The following is a 25901-nucleotide window of genomic DNA, read 5'->3' on the forward strand; positions in this document are numbered from 1 at the left end:
GCTGTCAATCTACAGTTTACCAAACGGGAGATGAAAATTTCGGTCGTACGTTGTTACTGTGCAATAAATGGCAAAATTGGGCTGTTTAACGCTTAGCCATCGAGTTGTTTCCATCTGCAATCATTCACACTCGGTGAAAACAGCGCTAAACGTACGTCGATGCAGTTGGGCAGTCAAAAACAGGCGTACAAAAAAGCTTGTGAAGTAGTTTCACTGCGACATTTGCAGCATCAGCGGCAGTATCGAAACCCACCAGGACGAAGGAAGAAATCAGTGATTTCCACGTTTGTTGGGAAAAGTAACGAAAGCTCGGAGAGAAATTGCATCGCTATTCAACTAACAATTTCATCGCTATCGTCGCCAGCAATACCATTGAGCTGGAAGCACCATTCCGTTGTTTGATGTGGAATACGAAGGATACATGCATCTATTGCATTTGACAAGACTCAACAACACAAGAAGTACATCACGAAATCTGTGCATATCGTTTAATCGTTGGTGTAGCACTATGCTTGGATTGAATTTTTAAGAAATATCGTATGCTACAATCCATTGCAGAGCAGTTGTCAACGATATTCGCAAGCTATTGAACACTTATGTATCAAATACGCAAGAATCAATCGTCAAAGATGAGGTTTTCCAGCTCTGGTGTGGGATAGAAGGCGGACAAGCAAGGAAATGCACCAACTCTGCATGCTGCATTCGTGAAAAAGATGAAAGTTATAGACAAAGGCGCCCAGAATGCCGATTTATACTGTGGACTGAATCAGCCAGGCACAATTTTCATGTTTAACACTAACGGGAACGATTCCTTTAGTGAAAACTAACTTTGCATGTTGTTGAACATTCAGCTAAATGCTTGATAAAACTGCTTGGTGCTCAAAAGTGAATGAAGTGGCGCAGAGTGAAGACTTACGTACGTGTCCTTTAACTGTAGCTGCAACTGAACATTGGAAATAAGCCGAATATCATCATCTTCATCTGAGCTATTTAGAAGCAAAAGCATGCATAAACAGCAATGCAATAAATCAACAGAATGAAAACACCATAGGTACGTATGGGAACTTAAAAGAAAGATGCTATTCGACTCTAATGTTGAAACTGAAATAGTTGGGAGGTTTGAATGAATAGAGCAGTATGTTAATGTTCTTCGCGTCTGTATTTCTTATTGAAAAGATGGATTATTTAAAAATGTTACATTTTAGATCATTTTATTCTATACGTAGGAAGCCAAAGTTTGCATTTCTTCTTGTAAAAGTGCTATTTTGCAACAAAATTTACTTGTTTTTGATAAAATAGCATTAAGGCTGCGTTAGGCACACAGTGCGCAGCCAGTTAGAAATCAAAACTTGAAAAATGACATGAGGTGTGCGAAAGTGTTAGTGACGCGAGCAAGCGAAAGATGAGAAGATGTGAGTGTTTTTCGTCGTTTTAACAGGGGCTTTTTTGAAAGGGTTAGTGATATCCGTGTAAGAGAGAGCGATGATGTGAAAATGTTGGTGGCAGTCGTGTTGTAGAACAAGATACTTAGACTCAAGATAGGTGCTTTTCAAGATATGTAAGCCGTAGGTGTGCTTCATATTCAAGCTTCTCATATGCAAGGTAAGCCACCCGAGGCACAGCCCACGTTGGAGGAACCGTGGCAAAGCAAAGAAAAAGATGGAAAATTATAATGGCGGCTGTGTCTTGGCGTGTAGATTTTTCAGAATTAAACGCGTCTAATTCGCTGCAAATCGAAAATGGTACGTACGAAAAGAAGTGCTTGTGCGTCGGTAGGTGGCTGGTGTCGAATGCCACAGCGTTTGCAGTGTGCCTTGGATAAAAATGAGTGAAAACAATGGCGGGTCAGTCACAATTGTTGTTTACTCTTTTACGACGGGCCACACAGTAGAGGCTGATGATGATGGTGGTGTAGTGCAACTTTTTCTCGGTATCAATGCTAAGCGCTACTGCAAGTGCGAATCGCGGTACGTTGCGAAAAAACGATTGCCGAATGAAAGTTTTCCTTTGCTGCAAAACGGTACAATGGACTGCAATGGAAAATCTGTCTTTCATTAATGCAGCCAATAGCAATAGCAGCAGCAGCAGAAGCAGATTCATCGTCATCGTCGTCATCGTCAACACCCGTGGCTCCCCTGGCCTCCTTAAACTCACGCGAAACCAACTGCTTGCAGCTACCAACAATAGCAATAGCAACCTCATCAGCAGGTCAGGTGGAGCGAGTGGAGAAGTAGTGCATAAGGAAATGGCCATCGGGTGTTCTGGAGGAGGATTTTGGGGATTCCTTTCGTCATGCGTTTCCTTTCGTGGGGTTGGTAAGGAGAGGCAGGAAGGAAGATTGCTCTTGGGGGTGGCTAGGAGTGGAATATTTTCTTTCTCTTCTCCCCCGTAACCGAGTCGCTGTAAGTGTGCGTACAATGGGGTGGTCGGTCCTGTGAGTGATCAATTTCTGCGGAGTTGCAAGTGATTGGTTAAAAAAAAGCTTTCTGTGTGGTCTGGTGAAGAAAAAACCTTGGCGTCCTTTATGCGCGAAAAGAAAATGGGAAATGCAAGTGTGCCGATATTTGAAAGCGAGAATCTTCAGTAAAGAGAAAGAATGAAAGTCCTGCGAAAGGATCATTGATGTTATTAGCAGGGTGGAAGGTGTTGGTGGCTGCAAGGGATGTGCGTTTGTGTGTGTGTATGTGTGCGGGTGTATTTCACCAGCTTCCGCTCGATCGACCGCGACCATCAGCAGCAGGTGAGGGGTTGCAGCGCGACGGGGGGAAGTGAAAAGTGCGTCAACAAAAGTGTCAAACAAAATTCTCGCATCCGCTCTCTCTCGCTCGCTCCTACCCTGGCCCGTATTATCTCCCTCTCGCTTCCACAGTTTTCATTTTATATTTATCGAAAGGTAGCAAAACTGTATGCAAATATAGCGGATTAAGTGAGTATTGTGGGAAAATTTAAAAAAAAAGCACAAAATGCAGCGAGGGGACTGACAGCAGGCAGCAGAAATGCATCCCACCAAAAACAAAAAGGCATGTTGGTGGCAGCAATTTTTTCTTCGAAGCCTACTTCTCAACCTTCTCACCGTCAACAATTTCGGACCAACGGTTGTCGTGCGCCCGTCGTAAGGATAGCGAAAGAAAAGACGGCGAAAAGTGTGGACGACGAAGAAAAGTGGAGAAAAAGCAGGAGAAGAAAAATGTCTTCGCTCCGTCGTCGCTGTCGCTTCGCGGAGAGCGGATCGATGGAAGGATGGCGAAGGCGAAGTGCGTGTGATGTGGTGTGCATGGGGCGCATCGCCGTTCAAGACGTGATGAAGACGGATACGATGGGAGCAGCTCGAAGAACAGAGGCATCGGATCTGATTGTGATTAATGCGTCGCGCTGGATAAGAGCGTTTGAAAAGCGCCTCCTATTACGAAGGAAGCAGCATTTCGAATGCTTGTTGTACGCGCAGGTCCGCGTGTGTTGGTGTGGTTAGGCGTGCGCGCGGTGCACGTGTGCGAACGAGAGCAGACGAAAGCCCGCGTGCGAGAACGTGAAGCACTATCGTGTGGTGAGAAATAATACGGGAAATGTACGAGGAATGTACGAAATCTTCGAGAGATCTGGCGAGAGTTTCATCTCTCTTTGAGCAAAGTCCGTATGCAAGAGAATCAATGAATGTGCGTGTGTAGGTGCATGCGAAAGGTATCACCCGTTGCGGAAAGCACCTTCCTCCTTGGAAATAATCAATCAAATTCAAATCTAGCCGCGAATGAAAATCTGAGTAACACTGTGCTAAAAAATATGCATTTATCGCCACGATCGAAGATCCAATAGAAATCTACAGTGTAAAAACCTTTTTTACTAGTGGCATCGAAAGTGTGCGTGTATGCGTGGTGCACTGTACCAGTTCGTCGTTCGTAAATAATAAAAAGAGCAACAATATTACAATGCTTGCGAAGAAGGTGTGTGAATGATACACATGAGAGAGAGCGAGAGAGAGGGAAAAAATGTTAAAGAGGGGAAGAGAGAGAGAGAGAGGGAGTTTGCTTCGATGCTCGTGTTATGTTGCTACGCGGTGTGTGGAAATATGTTCGTGGCGGTGTGGATAAATTGTGACGGTGATGCTGCTGATCTGCTGATCTGATGTTGCTATTGCTACTTTTCATCGGAACTAAACGCCTTCATTGATTTACTATTGTTATTTTTTTGTCCTTAGAAACTAACATTTTTAGGGCATTTTACCAAACCAGCTGCGTGTTGTTATTTTCCGACCATTTAATTATTCCATACATTTCATACATTCGCGCCTGCCTTGATTTCCTGTCTTATTTGATCGCCTGCTCAGAGTAAAAAGAGTATCAACCGCGAGGCGCCACCAAGATGGAAAGATGGAGATGACAAACACACACGTTCTGTAGTCAAGCGCCGTGCTGCGAGAAGTGGCGCGCGCGTATGCATCCTAAAGGCATCTCCACCAACAACCATCCCATATTCGTCGATACCATCATGCCGTGTGTATCGACCTCGCGTGCGTCGTTTAGTACGCAAGGTGCAGACGAGAGGTATACCGGGAATGGGCTGGCTGTTGTTTGGTGCACTCGGATGCGCTTCTATAAAATGCATCACTCCTAGTTTGAAAAAAAGGTTGAGGACATCAGCTTCGCGGCAGTAAACGAAGACGATGATGATGGTGGCGAGACAGAAGGGGAGCGAATTTCATGTATCCTCGGAAGTTTCTCGCTGCAGATGCATTTTTTTATTGTTTTAGGGGGTTTCGCTTTGCAATCTTCCCTGTTGAGGCGTCCGTCTGGCGATGATCTGTCTTCTCTCGTTTTGTAGGGAGTTTTTTTTTGCCACGGTGGGATTTTACCATCTTCCATACATTCTGATGTATGGATGGATCTGAGTGAAAACGAAAGTATTGTTACCAATACAGTTTTTTTACTAATGTCAAGATATAAATTTATGTTTTTAAAACAACTAACATTTTTATTCAAAGTTTAAGAAGCATGTTATGCCCGTTTTGAAACAGGAGCTACTTATTTATGGTAGAAATGAATACAAATAGATTTTGGCACTACAACTGTGTGATATTCTCCTTTCTTGTAATTTAACATGAGGTTCGAGTTAGATATTTCTCGCTAAAAAATAAGGTGTAAATCCAAGCACCCCTAGGATAAGCATCCATAAACATGGTTGACAATTAAACTGACAGCCACAAACAGTAACTGCTGTTGTTCCCCTTTGCCTATATGTTGCTCCATAACGCTCAGCTCGGGTTCAACATACCGGCGATCGTGTTGGTGATCGAATATTTCGCTCCTTCCAGATGTTGGAACGAAGCTGGCAATAAATATTCAATTGCTGCCGTGCCGCGCGTCTTCCTTAGACGACTGCCAGTCCATTGATGGCAAGCGCCGTCTCGGTGGAGTGGTATGGGTTAAACCAAGAAAAGGTTTTTTTTGTTATAAAGTCACACTTGCCATAGCCGCCAAGGTCCGGTTAAACGACCTCGTACCGTTCCTTTTCGGTAAGATCACGACAGTTACGAGTGGATGTGAAGTATTACATGATTGTAGGAGATAAAATGCATACAACTCCCTGGGTAATTTGGTAAGTTTGGTTGCGCAAATCTCATTTATTGGTTTCAAAAATGCATAACCTGCTTGTGTGCATGATGATGAGTCAGAATGAAAAATGGAATTGCTATGATAACCCAGTTGTTTCGTTTCTCCAGATGTCTCCGATGAACGTTAGAATTTTGCAGCAAAATATAATGCAACCATGAATGAGCAAGACAAAGCGGAGCAGTGGGTACAGCGTTTTGACAGGCGCGATTTGGTTTAAGTGCTGCGCGAGGAAGCAGTTGGCGCGAAGAAAACCAGACGCTGTCGATGACTGAATAACAAAGCAACACCTTCCAGCAAGCGCGAGAAGAGCGCGTTCCAAGACGCACGGTTTCGCTAGTGGCGGGGAAAATAGATGCAGTTCTCGTATGCGTGTGACCCGCACCGAAGCTCGTTTTTAGTGTATGTTAGTATTTTTATGACGGCAAAGTATATGCGCGCCCAAGCTATTTGTTGCCGGAAAAGCGAACGACGATATAAGGCAATCGTTTCGATAAGCTTTGATAGGGCCGTTGTTTGTTGGTTTCTTTTAAAGGGAGAAAACCCTTAGAAGCACGCATCGAAACCACGGCCACGGGGTGGCGTCTCCAGATAGTGGTTGGTTCGAACGGAGAAAGGAGCAACGAACGCTGTGACGAATCAATGATTAAAGAGGATTGTGAAATCATTCATTTAATCGTCGTGTGGAGCGACAATTGTAAATTTGAAAACATTTTATAAACAATATCTTTAATAGATTACTTTTATTTTTTAAGCACTTATTGTGCACTCTTTGTCAATGCATTGCTTTAGCGTCGAAAGCAAAAATAATCGATAGAAAAGCACAATCTAATATATTTGACGCATCAGATTTTGAAGGATGTTGGCCACAAGATAACAGTGGTCCATTCACTGCCCTTCCAAGCCCCCCCGGCGCCTGGAGGTATGGGAATGTTGTCTTCAATTTTTTTTTCCATATTATTAAATTCTAATCTAATTGGCAAGCAAGTACACTCGAAGATAGCTGTACGAATGAATGAAGCTGCCCCAAAACACATCTTCCCGTACTGTCTGGAATTCCCACGGACAAACATCTTTGTGGTTTGCCGAAAGAATGAAAAAAAAACGGGACTCTTGTACCCTCCGGCCGATGCATATGGCGCGTATCTTGGGTTTTTATTATTTTTAACAGTTATACATGCCGTCGGGCGGCGTCCCGTGTCTTGCAAAGTCTCGTCTCCTGTTGCCATGGCCGGCTTTGCCGAACATTTCTGGCTACAGAGATTGTTCTTTCGGTTCCGCCGGGAATATCCGACCGATTCGGAGAACTCTGCCTCCTCTCGTCGATCGGAAAGACGGAAAAGCAGACGCCAGCAGCGTAGAGCGAGAGTAAAGGCCGGGGGGGAGGCCCCAAGGTAAAGAAGATGAGCGGTCGTGGTGGATCTTCAACGTCTTAGCCCCGCGACATGTCGTCAACGTTCCGCGGGTCGATAATGAGAGAGCAGCAGCACAATAAAACAATCGGCCCGCCGTGCTGCGATAAATCTCTCTCGGTTCCTCCCGCGAGACACCACTTTCTCTCGCTCTCACAGTTTTCCATTTGGGGTTTTTCTCTGCATCTTTCCGTTCGCAAGCCAGCTCTTCTGCATGTTGTCTGCAATGGAATGGAATGTTGGCCGCGAAGCGCGGGTCGAATGTTGTTAGAAGCGGAAGTGAAAGGGATGATAATGACGTTGGGGGGATGATGGTGCAAAGGTGGAGCAGGAAAAGGATGAAACGGGGGTGGAGAATGTGTGTTTCCACTTCCTTCTGGTGGTCGTGTCGTGGAGCAAAAGGTGCGTGGCCACACATACACTACACCCTGGCTGCGTGAGCTGAAGAGGAGGACTGTCAATTATTAAACGGAAAAAGGGAGTAAATCACCACCGTAGCTGGCGGAAGAGTAAAAACGCTAAAAAAGGATGACAATTATTGAATGAAGAGGGATTGGCAAAGTGGAAAATACTTGGAAACCGAACGGATACGATGGGACAGGATCAACCCCGCTGGAAGAGAGGGTTTGAAAAACACAGCGATGATGAGTTTCATGTTATGCGTTTTCCATTTTCCACCAAACGCTCGCTACATGTTGCTCCTCCTTCTTGTACAGTGTGCGCTAACTCTTTGCTAAAACATACCAAAAACATGCGGGCACTACCAAAAAGCTGTCGATGTGGAAATGAGTGTAGGATGAAATAAGTTCCGGAAACACATAGGCGAACATTCGAAAAAGAGCGAGCTCGCCCGTTACTAAGGCACAGCGTTGGCCCGGAAGCGACCCATGATGGTTACAGAATAAGCTTGACGATTGCTGGTCCGACCCCCCCAGGAGCCATTCTTAAGCCTTGCATCATACTCTTCGACGGCAAGGAAGGACTCGGGTTAATCCTAAATCCCTCCGGATATCATCCCTCCCGCCCAAATAAAAAAAAAACCTACCTCCAGGGGGAAACATAGGCTCACTCGCTCTCGCACAGCACGCGTTTTGAAAACATAAATAAATCCGTACAACTCCCACAGTCACCAACACTACTACCAGGCATATCAGCGTTAGTAGTGTAATACGGCGGGGTCCCCATTTGCTACAGGAAGCGCGAAAAGTGGCGGTGGTGCGCATGTGTCCGGTGTTGGAAAACACGAGTGGAGCAGACAGAGAGAGGAAGAGATCCCCCTAAGCGCCACAGAAGGATTCTTTTGGGCTATAGTGAACACGGAGGGTCCCTGACGAGGGTGCGCAGTAGAAAGGAATTCCAGGGATGAGAGCCTTACTGCCCTTCCTTCCCGTGCCGCCGCACCGATGCGCTCCGTGTTTATTGGGGCATAGAATGTTTGTCTACAAACACACCGATACACACTATGCGAAGGATACACGGGTGTACACACACACACACACATCCCTGCGGAGAAGAAAAACATCATCTCCCTTCAATCAGGTGCACAGGAATGTGGCGAAGATGTAGGCTTTTTTGTTAACCAAACACTCACATAGCCACCTACGAATCAACTTCGTTTGACACAATTTTGATGCTGGCGAAAATCGGGTGACTGGTTGAGAATTTCGGGATACATTATGCAGGGGAAGATTTGAAGCCAAAGAAGTCACTGCAGACATTTTGTTTGGCCCATTTTTTTAAGGGATTCATGTTCAACAAAACGTTTCACTTACTAAGCGTACTTACTAATAACCAAAAACATGTAGCATTTGAAAATACTGTCTCAATTCTAATGAAAATCACCTTATGTTGAACCCTTCACTTATGCCTGGCAAATGATATTAAATCTGTTACTTGTTCTACGATGAATGATTATTTACCCGGCTCGGCCTACTATGGCATGTTTATATGTGATAGATTCAAATTACGTAAGCAAGTATCATTAACGATTGATTTATTTCTTTTTTCCGGAATACAACTTCTCAGTTGTTATTGATGCATTATCAATTTTGAGCTGGATTTGTAAACTAATGTTTGTTTCTTTTTCAATTTTGTAGGACGTACTGCAGCGCACGGAATGCTATGCTGATGCCTGCTAACAGTGTAACGCGATTGTACAGAACGAACAGAGCACATGGACCGCTAAAACGGCGTGCAAGGAACGTGCGAACAAATCGACAAGTAGCAAAAGTAAACATACAAACTGAGCAAAACAATCATAAACCTTGCACGGCACGGTGGCAAGTGGAAGAAAAGTTGCGCTATAAATGCTTGTAGCAGAAGAACCTCACCGAACCAAGGACTTCAGTTCGAGCCTCAAGTCAAGCCCCATAGTTCACCCCATCAAACCCCACTCCATAACCAACCCCAACTGCGTGAAGCAGCGCGCGAGGAGCGAAGAACAAGCGTGCACGGCGCAGGTGTTGGTGGAGGGTGGTAGGGTGGCCCCAGGGTTGGTGGTGTGGTGTGGTGTGGCGAAGCGTAGCAAGAAGGAAGCGTGTTCAGTGTGTTGTGTACGTTCGAATAATTTTATATACGTTTAATATTTGTTTATAAATATCTGTTTGTCACCCACCCACTGACTGTATGTGTGTGTGCAGTAGCCGTAGTGATAGTGGTGGCGGGGGCGGTTACGGTGATGTTACTGCTGGTACCCATGTCCTGGCCAGCGCATCATCCTGTGTGTAAGCGCAACGGGACAGCACGGACCCGAACGCGCCACTAATTGCGCCAGCGGAGAAGCGAATTGCGGCAGCAGCAGAGTGTTGCAACGGAAGAAGAGAAATGTCTCAGAAGAGCCAAAAGCGCACCAATCGGGGTGAGAACGATGGTCCGCCACCGATCAAGAAACGCAAGGGGCGGCCTCCCGTGTCGTCAGCGGGCGGTGCGGGCGGAGCTGGTGTCGACGATGATAAGGATTCGCTCGGGTCGAACGGAGCCGGTGGGGCCGGATCCTCCGGGGCGGGGTCCGGTGGAAGCGGCGGGGGACCGACGACGCCAACGAAAAACTGGCAGCCGCGGTCCGTCAACGACTGCAAGCTGTCGAGCATCTACAATCGCACCGCACCGGAGGCACCGGCAGAACTGTTTAGGTAGGCATACGGCCACCAAACAAACGCCCAGGACGTTGTAACAAGATTTAACTAATTCGTTTTACTTGCATCTGCCTTACAGGAAAGACCTTATCAGTGCCATGAAACTGCCGGACTCGGAGCCACTAGCGGCCGAAAACTACTGGGTCATAGCGGACCAGTGGAAGCAGGAGTGGGAGCGTGGCGTGCAGGTGCCTGTCAACCCGGACTCGCTTCCGGAACCATGCGTAGCGACACTGCAGGAGACCTACTTTAAGAAGCGGCAAGATTTTAAGCTGTAAGCATTCCGGTCGACCTTAAACCAGTTCGTATGTTCCGATGCTGATCTCCATTGTTTTGTTTGTTTCCCAATAGACCGAAAAATAAGTACATCCGAATAACGAAGGATGAGAATTTCACCCATGACCAGCATTATCTCTCGAGCACGCCGGTCATCGCAGAGAACGTGTGCTACTACGATCTGGATCAGTGTGACGCGGCCTGGCTGAAGGTGCTGAACGGCGAGCGCAACCTGTCTGGCCTGGTTCCTGTGACCGACGAGCAGTTCGAGAGGGTGATAGAGGAGCTGGAGGTATGCGTCGAGTGGCGAATTCGATTTGCACAAGCACTTGTTGTACTAAACATTCCTTCTCATTCAGGGCCGCTGCTTGGATAAGATCCAGGCAATCATGAAAACCGAGGAAGGCCTCGGCATCGAGTACGATGAGAATGTAATCTGCGACGTGTGCCGATCGCCGGATTCGGAGGAAGCGAATGAAATGGTTTTCTGTGATAATTGCAATATTTGCGTTCACCAAGCTTGTTATGGAATAACAAATATACCATCTGGTAAGTAGGGTTTGGTCCGTTTAAAGCGACGTCTTTCTCTTAAATGAAAATGTTATTCCCAAAAAATGCAGTACGTTTTAACGTATTTATAAAAAAAAAAAAGGTTTCTGTAAGGGTTTAGATGAAGAAAGAAGGTTGAAACAGAAAATCAATCCGAAGGCTAGCTTTCGGTCTACCGCAAGGCGCTCTAACTTCACGCCATTTCGTCTTAATTTTTGTTTCTCTTTCCTCCCACCCTATTGTAGGTCAATGGTTATGTAGGACATGTTCGATGGGACAGAAGCCGAAGTGCGTGTTGTGTCCGAATATGGGTGGCGCAATGAAGTCGACCCGATCGGGGAACAAGTGGGCGCATGTTTCCTGTGCTCTGTGGATCCCGGAGGTGAGCATCGGATCGGTCGATCGAATGGAGCCAATCACGAAGATCTCCGCCATCCCAACGAGCCGGTGGGCGCTGGTGTGTGCCCTGTGTCGTGAACGTGTCGGTGCCTGCATCCAATGCTCGGTGAAAACGTGCAAGACGGCATACCACGTGACGTGTGCATTCCAGCACGGGCTCGAGATGCGCGCCATCATCGAGGACGAGCACGCGGAAGACGGCGTAAAGCTGCGCTCGTACTGCCAAAAGCACGGGGAGAACAAGGGCCGGCGGGATAATGGCAGGAACTCGGCCAACAATGCCGGCTCCGTCTCGGGCGGCAGTGATGATGAGGCGGGTGGATCTGGAACGGGCGCTGGAGGATCCGGTACAGGGCAGGCCGGCCCATCGACCAGTACCGGAGGAGGCGGCGATGTGAAGCGGCGCAAGCGCAAGGACATGACATCGGAGGAACGCAATCAGGCACGTGCGGCTCGCCAGCAAGAGATCGAGGCCGAGTTCGACAAGCATGTCAGTCTCAAAGACATCAGCTACCAACTGTTGGACGTGGACGCGGAGGCCGTGCAGTATATCTACAACTACTGGATACTGAAGCGAAAGGCGGCGCACAACCGGCCACTGCTGCCTCCGAAGACGGACGAGGTAGATCCTAACGCACAAAACCAGGAGCAGGCGGAGATCGAGAAGATGAAGAAGTTCGTGCACCTGCGGCAGGATCTGGAGCGGGTTCGCAATCTCTGCTACATGGTCAGCAGGCGGGAGAAGCTAAGCCGTTCGTTCTTCCGGATGCGGGAGCAAACCTTCAACAAGCAGGTCACCGTGCTGTCGTCAATGGTGAGCCAGCAGCAGCAGCGCAATGGTGGAACAGGATCGACGAGTGCCACTGCGGTTCCTCAGCTCGATCCGGTCTCGCTCGAAGCAATCCTGCAGGCCAACCACGGCCCAACGGTATATGATAGACTCTACTCGTGTAATTCCGATAGTGCAGTGTTGACGCTGGACGAGCTGGTGGATCGGATCGTTGGCGGTGTAAATAGTAGCAATAGCGGGAGCAATATCAGTAGCGGTATTAGTGGCGCCAACAATCGCAAAGATGGCGCCACGGTTGGTGGGAAGAAATCGACGGTCAAGGCGGCTTCGTCGTCCTCCGCCAGTGCTAGTGCAAAGGTGCGCCACAATGGCAGTGCAAGTAGCAGCGGCAGCAGCAGTAGTGGTTCTAGCAGTAGTAGTAGCAGCAGTAGTAGCAGCAGCTGCAGCAGTAGCAGCAGCTACAAGGTATCATCCAAGGCGGCCAGGATTAAAAAGACTCACAACCACGAGCACCAAAATCTTCCACAATCGCAGCAGCAGCTGGCCAAGAGCAAGCTGTCGTCGGATGTGAACGGTGTGCGACAGCAGCAACAATCAAGCACTAATCAAAGAACCAAAAATCAGCTCTCCGTCACCTCCAAGCGGCAACCGGGTGTGGCACCAACAACTCCGTACGTCAACGGAACGGCGCGGCGCATGAGTGTGAGCAACAGTTCCGCCTCCGAGCTGGATGATGGCGAAGAGGACGAGCTGGAGAAAACGAACGCCTCGAAGAAGAAACCCCGTCAAACGAAGGCTGTTGAGCGGAAGCGCCGGAAAGGGTCGGCGGGTGGTGGTGGTTCGACTGTGGGAACTAATGTTGGTTCCTCGGCGGAGAAATCCAACAACCGACGGCGCAGTGTTGTGAACGACAGTTCGAGTGACGAGGAAATGATTGAGTCGCGCTTACGACCATCGGTGGCAACTTCTGGGCCAGGCGTTAAGGGTAGTGTGTCGGCGACAACGGCCGGTACACAACGGCATCCGAAGAAAGATTTCCGCAATCAGTCATTGCGCCAGATGGAGCGAGAGCTCGCGGACGATAGGCGTGCGATGCATTTAACCGACGATGACGATGATTCCAACGATAGCGACGAGTTGATGCACAACAGTGGGACGACGCGAAATTCTGGAGGAGCTGGAGCCGTCGGTGGTCGAGGAGTCAGCGGTGGCAATGCTAGTGTCGGTGCAGGTAGTGGAGGTCGCGCTAAGAAGATTTCCGACATCTACTCCGACAGTGATAGTACGGATCGGGATAAGACGGATCACACGGCGAGCGATTCTCAGCAGCATCCGTTCCGTACAAAGGCTGCCATGAAGGAGTTCAACCTGCAGCAGGAGGCGGATCGATTGAAGCAAAAATCTCCATTGAAATCGGGACGAGTTTCCGCCACCACCGTGTCAACGACGACGACGACGACGGTAGCGCCTACGATGATTTTACCGGTAGCAACACCGTCATCGGCTCTACCAGGATCTACCGTATCGGCGAGCAAGTCTTCACTCTCTACAGCCGTTTCCATAACCTCCTCTTCCTCGTCCTCTGTTCAAGCCATGGACGTGGCACACAAGCGTACGACGGGTGAGCCCACGGCACCAGGGCGGACAGCTGCTTCGACAGGCAAAGCGGGCAGCACCAAAGAGGGTGGCAAGAAAAGGCAATCGCAGCAGGCGGCAGACAAACATACACCTGTCGATAACAACACACCATCGACCGGTGCTAGTATAGGTGCCAACACCAACATTACGACGAGTAGTAGCAATCAAGGCAAACTGGGCGCAGCAGTGAACAGCATCAGCACGTCCTCGAAAAAGATGGAGTTTTTGGCCGACTTTATGGTGGTGCCGCAGCGCGAGGCAGCCAAAAAGGCGGCGGAAAATTTGATGAAAACCAGCAACAACAGCAGCACGGTGACGAGCGTCGTCAACAGCTCGGCGGTGACAGTTTCCTCGGGGTCCACCTCATCGGCGCTCGCTTGTGCAACATCGTCGGTGGCTTCCGCGAATGCTTCTTCCAGCAACTCGGCTAGTGCAGGACTACTGATCAGTGCCGGTGCGAGCGGGCGAAAACCTCAGGATCGCGAAGCGGGCAGCAGCAGCAGTAGCAGCAGTAGCAGCAGCAGCAGTAGTAGCAGCAGTAGCAGTAGTGCTAGTAGCAGTGGCAGTGTGTCGATTAGCAGCACGAGTAGCGGCGTTAGCACGGGCAGCAGTGGAAACAGTGCAAAGGTTGAGCTCGGTGTCGATCAAGGTAGCAATGCAGCCTTAGCGTTAGCAACCAGTGCAGCAAGTAATAGTAAGGAAAAATCCTCCGTCGTAAGCAACCTCACTGCGAATCGTAGTCGAAAGGAAACGGAGCCAAAGCCGGTGGCAGCAGCGAGCAGCGGAAAAGCAACAACCGGAAAGCGGTCATCTGCAGGAACGAATAACAGTGGCGGAAACAGCAGGAGCAGACAGTTGGCATCGTCGCAGGTGAAAGAAAATGTGCAGGTCGAAGGTATTGAATCAACGGCGGCGGTTGCTAAGATCGACCCGGTAAGCCGTACCAAATCCAAAGAACATCCTGCCACCACGGTCGAGAAGCAGCGGGAAAAATCTGCAACGGTCAAAGATCGCTCTAACGACGTTCAAGAGCCGACTGAGTGCGAGAAGGATGAAAAGGGGGTTGTGGATAAAGCAGGCAAAGTCAAGGAAGCTGGAGCAGGTGGGAAGCAGAAGCGTGAAAATCATCTGGAAGTTTTCGCCTACGTTCCGCAGCGTCAGGCGGCAAAGAAGGCAGCTGAACACATCAAGAGTGGACTCGGGAAACCTTCCACCGGGGAGACACCACTACCCGATGAAAAAGTGGCTTCCGTGGTTACGGCGCCGACGAAAGGGGCCAGTTCGACGTCTGTTAAGGCGGCCAGTAGGAGCAAGGAAGATCGTAAGACGGCCAATTCAACCCCTTCCAGCAGCTCGAGCTCATCCGGAAGCAGTTCTTCGTCATGTTCCAGCTCGAGCAGCTCTGGATCGGACAGTGACGAAGAGGAAGACGAGGATGAAGAGGAAGAAGCACCGATGGATGGTAAGAAGGCTGCGGCGTCTGCCGCTGGCACGATAAACCGCTCGAAGACCACGGCTGCGACCGCTAAGACAGGACAACCGGCAGCAAAAGCGCAGCAACCTCGGGCGACGGCGCGGCAGGAAGAGTTGCCCTTTCTTGACAAGGGTCCAGCACGTTCTGTATCCGCGTCGTCCAGCTCTTCCTCGTCGTCATCCTCGTCGGGCTCGTCGTCCGATAGTGACTCCGATTCGAGCAGTAGCAACGCGAGTAGCGCGGAAGAAGAGACACCGTCGCAGGCAAGCAAACCCACAGCAACAACTGCTGCTCGAAATCGGAGGAAATCGGTTTCCACGAAACAGGAAGATGTCAATCCGAAGAAGCAGCCACAGATTACCTCGAGTGTCCCTGCCACTGCAGCCGCGGCAAAGAAGGGAAGCAGCCCATCGACGGCCGGTGGACGAGCTAGCAGTGGGAGAAAAATGTCAACAACTGCCACAGCTGCTAACGCCGACGATAGCAGCGGAGATCATCCTTCTGCTAAGCAATCGATGTCTGCGAAAGGAAAGGACAGTTCCGCACGAGCTGTCGGTGGAGTTTCCGCTGGAAAAGCTACTAACAAGGACAAGCAATCACCAGCTGGTGGGAAGCATGCGGACGGTCCTCCGGCTGCTAGCGGTACTCCGAAGTCAATCGCTAGTCGACGAAACTCCTATCAACCTGCAACTGCCATTGCAAACGAATTGGCTGCACCAAGCACTCCCATCGGTAGCAATTCCTCGACACCCGCCAAGCGTGGTCGTCGTCAGTCGGTGTTTGTAACTGCTAGCGACCTCGAGGAGAAACGAAAGTCATTGACGGTCACTCCACTCCTCTCGCCAGACATAGTGACAAACACCCGGGCTAGTGGGGGCAGACGCAAGCCGAGTACCAGCAGCACCACCACCGATGTCGTTGAGCAGGAAAAACCACCATCTACGATGACACCTCCACCTCCGTCTTCCAGAGCAAACGAACGGAAACCTTCGTCGGTAGCCGATGAAACTGAACCGGGTAAAGCCAGTAAAGAGACGGTTCGGTCTACAGATGATGCAGCATCTGAGGACGCGTCGGCGTTGAAGCGTCCCCTAGCGGACGATCAGCACTATCCAACGCGGAAGCGAAAAAGTCCTAAATTGGCCACTGGTCAGGCGGAGACGCAGGAAGCGCGTGAAGCAACGGCGAGTCCTGCTTTGAAGGTAAACAAGGTTGATGAGCAGAAACCCGAACCCCCCACGGTGGCTGGAGGCGATAAACTATCGGGTGACAATGCGATATCGTTGCTAACCGATGAAGACTCCGTGGATAAACGCAAGACGTCGAGCAAGGTAACATCGTCTCCAAGGCAGGAAGAGAAACAGCTGGAGGTAGGTACGGAAGATGGCAGAAAATCAACAACTCCAGTAGAGAAGCACGCCGAAGCTAAAGATCCGCAGGAAGTCGTCGCGCAAAAGAAAAAGGACATTGAAATCATTTCCCTGGTGGAAGACTCGTCACGCTCCAACGATGACGACGTGGTTGTAATTGAAGACGGTAGCAACGAAGCAGCGAGCAAGGTTGGTGAATCGTTGAAACCTACTGAAAACGCTGCTCCAAAGCTGGATCAGGAGGATAAGGCTCTTGTGAAGGGCACCGATAAAAAGAACCCGATGGTCTCCGATGTTGGTGATATGGGGCCAATGGCACCCGCCAATGACTTAAATCTCACACCAATGGAAACGAACGTAGATTTGGAGAAGGTGGAAGTTCTTAAGAAGAACCTTATTTCGGGTTCACCGACGGCAATGATGCAACAACCATTCACCGCCGCGTCCCTTCAGCTAACGAACAGCCGATCGACTGCGCCGTTTGCCGATGCGACGAATGTTTGTGGCGTTGGCTTCATTGGCGCTGGTTCGGATCAGACGACGCCGGCTGCTGGGAATAACGGTTTGCTAATGAAAGAGGATAACAATGGGGACGTCGGGGGAACGGCGGCGGGTCTGCTGGGCAGTTCCGGCTCAGGTACGGGCGAACCAACGTCCATCTTTGATCTGCTTATCCCTCAAGATAGCTCCGTCACCGACGATACCTTCGAGCTCAACCAGACGCTCAACTTCCCGTTCATGGAGGACTGCAAGGAAGATACGCAGCGTGAGACGCTCAATTTGGTCGAGAAGCTGCGCCAGAAGTACAAAAAGCATCATGGTACAAATAATGCCGGCGGTAATGCTACTGGCCCGACACTCGCGGACCCGAAGGGCTCTGTCGATGGCGGTAAGAAGGATGACGCGATGGTGGTACCGAACTCGGTGGCCCCACAGTTGCCGGATTACACCACCGTAACCGACAGCGGCGCGTCGAAAGCAGACATTCCAAACAATCTGCCCCCGACGACGGCGACACCGTCGACGACAACGGACGGTGGGCAAATGGAACAGCTGAACTTTTCCAAGTACGGCCCCGATTCACTGGATCAGCTCACTCCATCCGGCATGCAAACTACAGCCACATCTCAGCAAGCCACGCAACAGCAACAGCAGGCGATTGTACCTACGATTCCACAATCACAGCACGTTACGAAAAGCTCCAAAGACGACCATCTGGATCATCTTACATCGCGACCGTCGGACGAGCGCTGGGTACCGCCGTCATCGGCTACACCAACATCATCTGCGTCGACATCCACCTCTTCCGCCCCGCTGCTAATCCACGGGCTTCCGCCGACGTCGGGTTTGCTCGGTTCGAACAACGTTCCGACGGCTCAGCTGGCCCAGAACTGCATGGAAGCGGCACGGCTACTCAACAACACGGCCAACAGCATCAACAATAATAACAACAACAACAACATCAATAACAATGCAATGGATGCAGAGAAGCGCCTATTTGATGGTAGTGCGACGATGGCCAACCACATTCATCCTACGATGCAGCAACAACAGCAGCAGATAGGAGGTGCGGGTGGCAACGAAATGAACCATCATCATCCACAACAGCATCAACCGCAACATCATCACTTCATGCAAGGGTTGGACTTCATGCAGAGCATGAAAATGCCGCCCGGAGCTGGAGGCAATGCTGGTGGCGCTGGGGTTGTTGGTATGCCACCGAATCAGAACGAAGCTACCTCAATGATGTCAATGTTTGACAATCTGCAGCAGCAGCATCCTTCGCCGCAACAGCAGCATCAAGGACGGCGCACTGGTGGATGGAATCCGCAGCAGACCAACGATGGTTTGAACTCTCTCGATCCACAGCAGCAGCAGCAGCAGCAGCAGCAGCAGAAGAAGCAGCACGAATGTGCCGTGATGCAGGAGAAGGAGAACTTGCTACTTCAAAAGCAGCAGCAGCAGCAACAAATGGGCAACAATAGTAGTCACCGCAATAAGCTGAACGATCTGAACAGCTTTATGGACATTCAAAACGCACAACCAGGTGGTAACAACGGTAATACTGCTTCGTCGAATAATAGTGCAATACAACAACAACAACAGCAGCAGCAGCAACAGCCGTACGGATTCGCCAACGACCCTCACTCGGGCCAGCACCAACAACAGCAACCGCCGCAGTATCCTGGCGCTGTGTCCCTGTTTCCACCGGCGAGTGTCCCGGTTCCATTCCCATCGCCCGGTGCCGGTCTGTATCCACCGAACTTTGCCAATTCGGCATACCATCAACAGCCAACACCGCCGCAGACGACGACGCCGATTGGAGCGGCCGGTAAACATCACCACGCGGCAGCCGGAATTGGAATGCACAATCTCGGAATGCCCGACACGATGGTTTCACCTCATCGGGGTCAGCAACCTCAATCCGGTCAGCAGAAGCAGCAGATGCAAATGGTGGACCAAATGTCATCGCCATTGTCCGGAATGGCCGTATCGCCAAACAAACAGCAAACGGCGGGTAGTCGACAACCGACACCGACGGATGTACAACAGCAGCATCAGCAGCAGCAGCAAAACAACTTCATGCTTAACAGTGCTGGACAAGGTGGGGGCGGTGGTGGTACGGGTAGTGGCGGCAGTACGCCAAGGACACCCCAGCATCGACGCACTCCGCAGAGGCACAACAACCACAGCAATCCGCTTCAAACACTTGCGCAATCGCAAGATGGCATGGGCGGCATGATGTCGATGGATGGAAGCGGAGGGATGGTGCATCCTTCGTCAAAGAAGAGTCCCGCCAAATCGTCCCGTTCTTCATCCCGCATTCAAAACCAACAACAGCAGCAACAGCAGCAACAACCAATGCATCATCAACATCACCATCACCATCTTCATCATCATCAGCAGCAGCAGCAGCAGCAGCAACAGCAACAACAACAACAGCAGCAGCAACAACAGCAGCAACAACAGCAACAACAATCGCACCATCATGGTTTAATGATGAACGACAGCAACGGTGGAGGCGCACCGGTAGGACACCCGGGACATCATCATCCGATGGCTCATCAATTGAAATCTCCCACTACAACGGTCGGCACCGGCAAGAGCCCCGGAAAGAGTCCGAAAACTGGGGCGGCGGCCGTATCTGCCTCGGTACTGTACGACCATCTACACAAGGCGATCGGGGCGGCAAGTGGAGCCAGTTTGGTACCTCCTCCTCCACCACCACCAGCGAGTGGAAAGGGACAGAAGGGGGAACCGGGCACCAAACCGTCTCGAGGACGTCCTCCGCGAGGTCGCGGTCGAGGAGCGGCGGCGACTGCCGGACGTCAACATCATGCCGGCGCACACGTTGCCGCTGGCCTTGGTGGTCCGGGAGTTGGTGTACAAGGAATGGGAGCTTCCGGCGGTGGCCGTGGTGGAGGCGTTGGTGCTGGAAGAGGGCAGCCACACGGACACGCAGGACCAGGAGGCTACCATCATCATCGCGGTGGTCCACTCGGTCCGGGTCCGGACTTTGGATGCTTTGGTGGCGGTTCGATTCACAGCAAGATTGCCGGAACGGTGTACGATCTGGACTTTGATGAGGTGATTGATTGTGGCAAGCTACGGGACATGCGTGATCGACGTCGTTCGATTGAAGGTCGATCGGCTGAAGCGGCTAGCGCAAATGCAGCTAACACAACATCTGGTCCTGGTGGTGCGGGTGTTGATTCGAAATCCTCGAGTAGGAATTCAGGATCGACCGCTGGCTCCGGAGCAGGCTCAGGAGGATCGGCGTCCAGCGGTGCCTACGGCTCATCCGGCACGGGAAGTTCGGGAGCGCCGGGAGGCTTGGTAGGTGTAGGGCCACCGGCTAGCAGCATACCCGATATGGCCGTACTGCCCGGACCTGTCGATATGCGCACGTACAATACCGGCTTCGATTCGTCCGCCAATACGGACGCATACAACAATCAGCTGTTGGGTGTGTTTGCGAGTGGAACCGCCGATCAAACACTCGCCGACATCGACGAGGACATGGAGAACGCACTGCAGTCGGCGCTCAAGGCGGACACGGCGAGCAATCGGCAGCAATCCACGTCTCTCGCACAGTCTACGACGGTCACCACGGCCACCACGAACGTGGCGAGCATTGGTGGTGCAGGAACTGGCGGCAGCGTCTCTATGCTATCGGGAGTTCCGGGCGGCAGCTGCAACAGCAACAGTAGCAGCATTGCATCGGAATCGAACGCCACCAACAACACACTGCCGATGACAAACTCCCTATCACTGGCCACGTCAGTTGCAACGTCCGTAGCTTCGATTACGCCTTGCACCACCCCTGCCCTACCCTCCGCTATGCTCAACGACGATCCATCGATGCTGGAAGCGCCACAAGAGGAAACGAACGATTCGGACAGTCTCCCTATCACGACACCGGTGACGCACAAGATGTCCTCGCTGGCGGACTCCGGCAACGTAATGAAGCTGAAAATCAAAGGTCCTCTGGCGCACTTGGACAGTGGTGCGAGTGGAAGAGTTTCCCAGGCGACCTCAGCCATGCAGCATTCCATTGCCAGTGCGTCGCACAGCATTACACCATCGATCGGCACAGTTGGGGGAGTTGGCATCGGACCACCACCAGCTGTGGGTAGTGGAAACCTCGGAGGTGGCGCGAGCGGTGGAACAAGTGGATCATCGAACCTGCGGCGTATGCGCAAGAAGGAATTGCTGCGGCAATACTGGAATCAGGACATGAATCAGGACGATCCGCAGGCGGTCCCGCACCATCATGCGCTCGATATGTCTCAGGCGGGAAGTACTGGACACAGTAACCGCACCACCATAGGTTTCCCGAAGGCCATCGATTCGCTCGGCTCAATGCCGACAAAGGATGACTACATGGAGTACGGTGGTATCCATCGTAAGAAGCTGTCTTCGAGCATGTTACGCGAGCTGCGCCAGCAGGCGGTGACCTCCGAGCAGCACCACGAGCTGATGATGATGGAGCTGAGGCGGAATGCGGTCTCTTCTATTGGTGGTATTTCAGGTGTGAGCGGTGCCAATGGTTCGACCATGAGTGGTGGGGTCGGCTCGCTCAGTGATGGACCAGGTGGCGGTGTTGGCGTCGCCGGTGGTGCGGCCGCTGGAGCAGGAAGCGGTAAGCGTCGCTCGCGGAACAATCGGGCCAACACTAGTACGGCCACAGTGACGGCCGTTAGCCAGGAAACACCGCAGCAGGCACCTAAGCTGAAAATAAAGCTCGGCACTACCGGCATGATGGAAGCGTCCTCCGGTGAGGTAGGAGTGTCCGATGTTGGTGTACCCGGTGGTAGCTACAGTAGCAGCTTACGGCCACCAAAGAAACGTCTTGCCAGCAATGCGGCCAAACCATCCTACGAGATCCTGCGGCGTGAGTATATGATGTACGCAAGAACGATAAAGTTCGACGACGAAGCGAATACATCGACGGTGGCGGGTGGTAGATTGGCTGGAGTTGCTCCAGAAGGTGAAGGTGCAGCCAGCACCATTGGCACCGAAGAGGACAATGACGCAAACAGTGCCCTCGCGACGGACGATGAGCCAAAAGCAAAGAAGCACAAGCACAAGGACAAGGAACGTAGTGCCGAGCACAAGAAGCGTAAAAAGGAGAAGAAACACAAGCGAGACAAGGGTGAGAAGCTGTCAAATGTGGAGATCATTTGCAATGCAGCGGAGGTGACGGGCGACGAGTCATCGCAGCTGGCGCCACCGAGGATCGTCATACGCTTGGGTAAGAAAAAATCGGACAAACCTACCTCGTCGGCCTCGTCGGTCGATGGATCTCACACACCGCAGGACAACACGCACGAGCGAGTGGTTCACGATGGTGGTGGTGCAGGTGGTAGCAGCAGCAGTCGACAGCAGCAATCATCCTCGCCCGAAACGGATCCGCTTGCCATCGATCTCGCGGCGATACACAACACCAACAATCTGGGGCACACCCTGGGTGGTGGTGGTGCTCGTGGTTCGTCCACCGAACGAGCGGCAGCGGCACAAGCGGCACCGGCGGAAAAACCACTCATCACACCGATTCGTCTAAAGTTGGCCCGCAATGCGGCCGGTGGAGCGTACGTCATGTCCTCGAAGAGTAGCGCTGACGCTCCGGACGACAGGGTGCCAATGAATCCCAGCCCAAATCGAAAGGTGGCCGGCTCAGGCAATTCTCCAACATCAGTAGCGACGGCGGCGGGACAACCAAGTCCTTCTATGTCGCGAGTTGCTGAGCATGCCGGACAGATGGATTTGGTGGCAGCTGCTGAAGCTTCCAGTAAAAATATGATCGAACGTTTGCTGACGGCGGCAAATATGGCAGCCAATTCACCAAACTCGTTCGAGCGGGCCACACTTGAAGCGGCGGGATTGAGTTCCGGCGGTTCGCTGTACGGGGGTTCTTCAGCGATGGGTGCTATGGCAAGCAACAACACCAACAGCGGTAATAGCAGCGGCATGTCAATGTCGTTCAAAAGCCTGCTAGATTTCGCAGCCAGCAACACCAACACTAACTTCACCGTGACGACGCACGCTGCTTCATCCGTTAGCGCGGCCACTGCAGCCGGTGGTCTCTTCGGGTCCAGCACAGTAGCTTCTCTCCAGCAGCAGCAACACCACCAGGAGCATCAGCATCAGCATCAGCAGCAGCAGGTACCACTATCCTTGAATCCACTACAATCGCAGCAACAGCAGCATCTACAGCAGCACCCAATATCAAACAATAGCAATAGTGGCAATAGTAGCATTGCTAGCAACACACAGCAACCAGCTGCTACGGCTAGCAACGCTGCCAAGAAGGACTGCGAGGTGCGATGACACTATATGCTCTAGGAGGTAGCGTAATCGTAGTCGTCTCTCATTGCGCTCTACTTACTGCATACCTCCAACGCTAACGCGCCCGCGCGGCTACTGTGGTATTGTTTTCGTTGGCTTTCTTGATACAGTCTTCCAGTGCTGTTGGAATCATGTTAAATTTTCATGCTAACGTGTTCCTGGCGTTTCCGGTAGCGGTAGGCTTTGCTATGCTACTGGAAAAACAAGGTACACTTTTTTTTAAATTGTTTTGCGCGGGTTAATAATCTTGCTCGTGTGATAACGTTTCCAGTCGTATGGAAATCCATCTTCCGTGTATAGTTTATGCTTCTATGGTTCAGGATGTGGTTGAACATGTTTAAGCTTGATTTAAGCAAACCCATATTGGGTCCGTTTTATTGTTCGATAATATGTTTTAGCATTTTTTTTTAAACCAAGCGCTATTGTACTATTTGGGTTTTTTAAATTTTTTTTTAAATTGATAACTTATTATTTTTACACCACAGTACTGCTTAATTTATTACTATACAACATCGGGCCAACCAGCAATAATAGACAATGTGTGCAATCATTCGCATCCTTGCGAGTCCGTAGCCGTAGTTATGTCGTAGCGGCTGCATTACGATCCATCCATGTCCGGATATTCTCGCACGGTTCGGCGTAGCGTTTTATGAAGGCTAAAGAAAATCTCGCTAAAGCAAAAAAAACAAACGTAGAGAGCGGACAATGGAATGAAGCAAAGAGTGAGAGAAAACGTTGTAACTTAAGATATTTAAATGACAAAACACATTTGCAAAGTATATAACTTGTAAACACTTCTAGTAAATAGTTTAAATAGTTTAATTTAAATTTAATTAAATTATATTCAGGAATGCAGAAGAATCAATCCGGAAGTCGGATTTGCTGAATGTGTTGGGTATAGGTAATGCAAGGGAAAGTTGGGAGGGGGTAAGGCGCATTGCCGTCCGTTGCTGTGTTGTTGCGCTGCTATCGTGTGTTGCACACTTCAGGCTAATCTTGTAGCAAAAAAAACAAAACACATCTTGGAACATTTGTACGTAGTATCTTTTTGTTTATAAAACAAGCAGCATTGTAAAAACCAAGTGAGGGTGTTCCGACTTCACGATCCGGTTCGGTATATTTTGCGAAGAAAATTAAACCAACATTTACATTAATCGTCATACGCAGGATTCAAGCAATTTCTCTTACATCTTTAGGCGATCATACTACAAGTTCTTTGACCGCAGCTCCTAAATACAAACTCTGCTCGGTTGAATCAGAGCCATTTGTCGAGGAAAGCCAAAGTACATGATCTGTACATTTTTCGATGGTCCTGGATGACGCTTTCTTACGTTGTTTGTTTGTGGAAAACGTTTTCTCTTTCTCACCACACGCGCACAATCAACCGAAAGGACAATTAATTGTTAATGAAAGAACTAAAGTAAGGGAAAGAAAAGCAATTCCTACGGCAAAATTCTCCGTGTCCGCTGCTACCTGGGTAGTTAGATTTTGTTGTAAGAACGAGTGTTTCAAAAAGATATATTGCTTTGAGCAACGGCCGCACACAGATGCACAGTAAAAACAACTAGCCGGAACTATGGAAACCACCTCATTAGGCCAGATAGAGTAGAGATGTTCCAACTAAGCGCACGCATTGACGCAAGCGAAGCTGCAAAAGGTATTAAAAAGGGCTGTAGAATAATGTAACGACTAGTATAAGGGGAAGGAAAATGGTTTGTTGTGACACAATTTGAGTGCACTGTGTGTGGTGGAGGGATGCTTTTCGTTCGAATCAACACGCTCATTGTGCAGACCAGAGAGCAGAGACAAATCAAACTATTCGTTGCAGCTCTGAGAGAAGTATTCCTGAGGGCATCGATGTTTAAAATGAACCGAAAAGCGAAGGATCGAAAAGCAATTCGGCAGGCTAAATTTTGAATAAATAAAACGGACAAACACAGTAACCAACAGTACGAGACATTGTGGGAAGACAAATGCTTACCGATTTTTTCTTACTAAAATAGCCAGAAAGACATGTTGCAGTATGGTTACGGCCACGTAAGGATCGACTAAAGGATGCTCATTTTCTTACAGTCATGGTATCATTGTACAGTCTAATATGATTAAAGAAATAGTAAAATTAGTAAAGAATTACAAAATACCACAAAGTAAGACCGATAAACCAGGCATGACGCAAACTTCCTTCATTTGAATCGTTCGGCACACGTGGGAATCAAAATCGAAATGGAACAGCAGCTTCTTCCAGCTCACAAACGACATACTACCTTGCGGCTGACTGTACTCTGGTCTTTCTGGCGTGTGCATTATTGTAAAGAAGATCCCGCTGTTGGTTTTAACCCTGGCTCAGGTGCGGTTGGAACAAATAAGTTTGTAGTATTTCGACAACAAGGACAGATGCAAACAATAG

General features: G+C 50.2%; 1 protein-coding gene across 1 annotated transcript; it reads left to right on the forward strand.

Moving 5' to 3' along the window:
- Positions 1 to 1638: 1638 nt before the first annotated feature.
- LOC131265315 (PHD finger protein rhinoceros) lies at positions 1639 to 25519 on the forward strand. The gene is made up of 8 exons (XM_058267575.1): positions 1639 to 1742; positions 9112 to 10146; positions 10229 to 10423; positions 10501 to 10717; positions 10785 to 10974; positions 11220 to 19543; positions 19628 to 22106; positions 22170 to 25519. The coding sequence occupies exons 2-8, from the start codon at positions 9839 to 9841 to the stop codon at positions 23474 to 23476; spliced, it is 13020 nt and encodes a 4339-aa protein (XP_058123558.1). The 5' UTR covers positions 1639 to 1742; positions 9112 to 9838; the 3' UTR covers positions 23477 to 25519.
- The last annotated feature ends 382 nt before the right edge of the window (positions 25520 to 25901 follow it).

This window comes from Anopheles coustani, chromosome 2 (genome assembly GCF_943734705.1).
Source record: "Anopheles coustani chromosome 2, idAnoCousDA_361_x.2, whole genome shotgun sequence".
Lineage (NCBI taxonomy): Eukaryota > Metazoa > Arthropoda > Insecta > Diptera > Culicidae > Anopheles > Anopheles coustani.

What these genes read in the sequence shown, in the direction of transcription:
- LOC131265315 (XM_058267575.1), top strand. Translation starts at nt 9,839, where the DNA reads ATGTCTCAGAAGAGCCAAAAGCGCACCAATCGGGGTGAGAACGATGGT. An exon ending in GGGTGATAGAGGAGCTGGAG is followed by an intron (nt 10,718 to 10,784) that starts GTATGCGTCGAG and finishes CTTCTCATTCAG; the next exon opens with GGCCGCTGCTTGGATAAGAT. An exon ending in GAATACATCGACGGTGGCGG is followed by an intron (nt 22,107 to 22,169) that starts GTGGTAGATTGG and finishes TTGGCACCGAAG; the next exon opens with AGGACAATGACGCAAACAGT.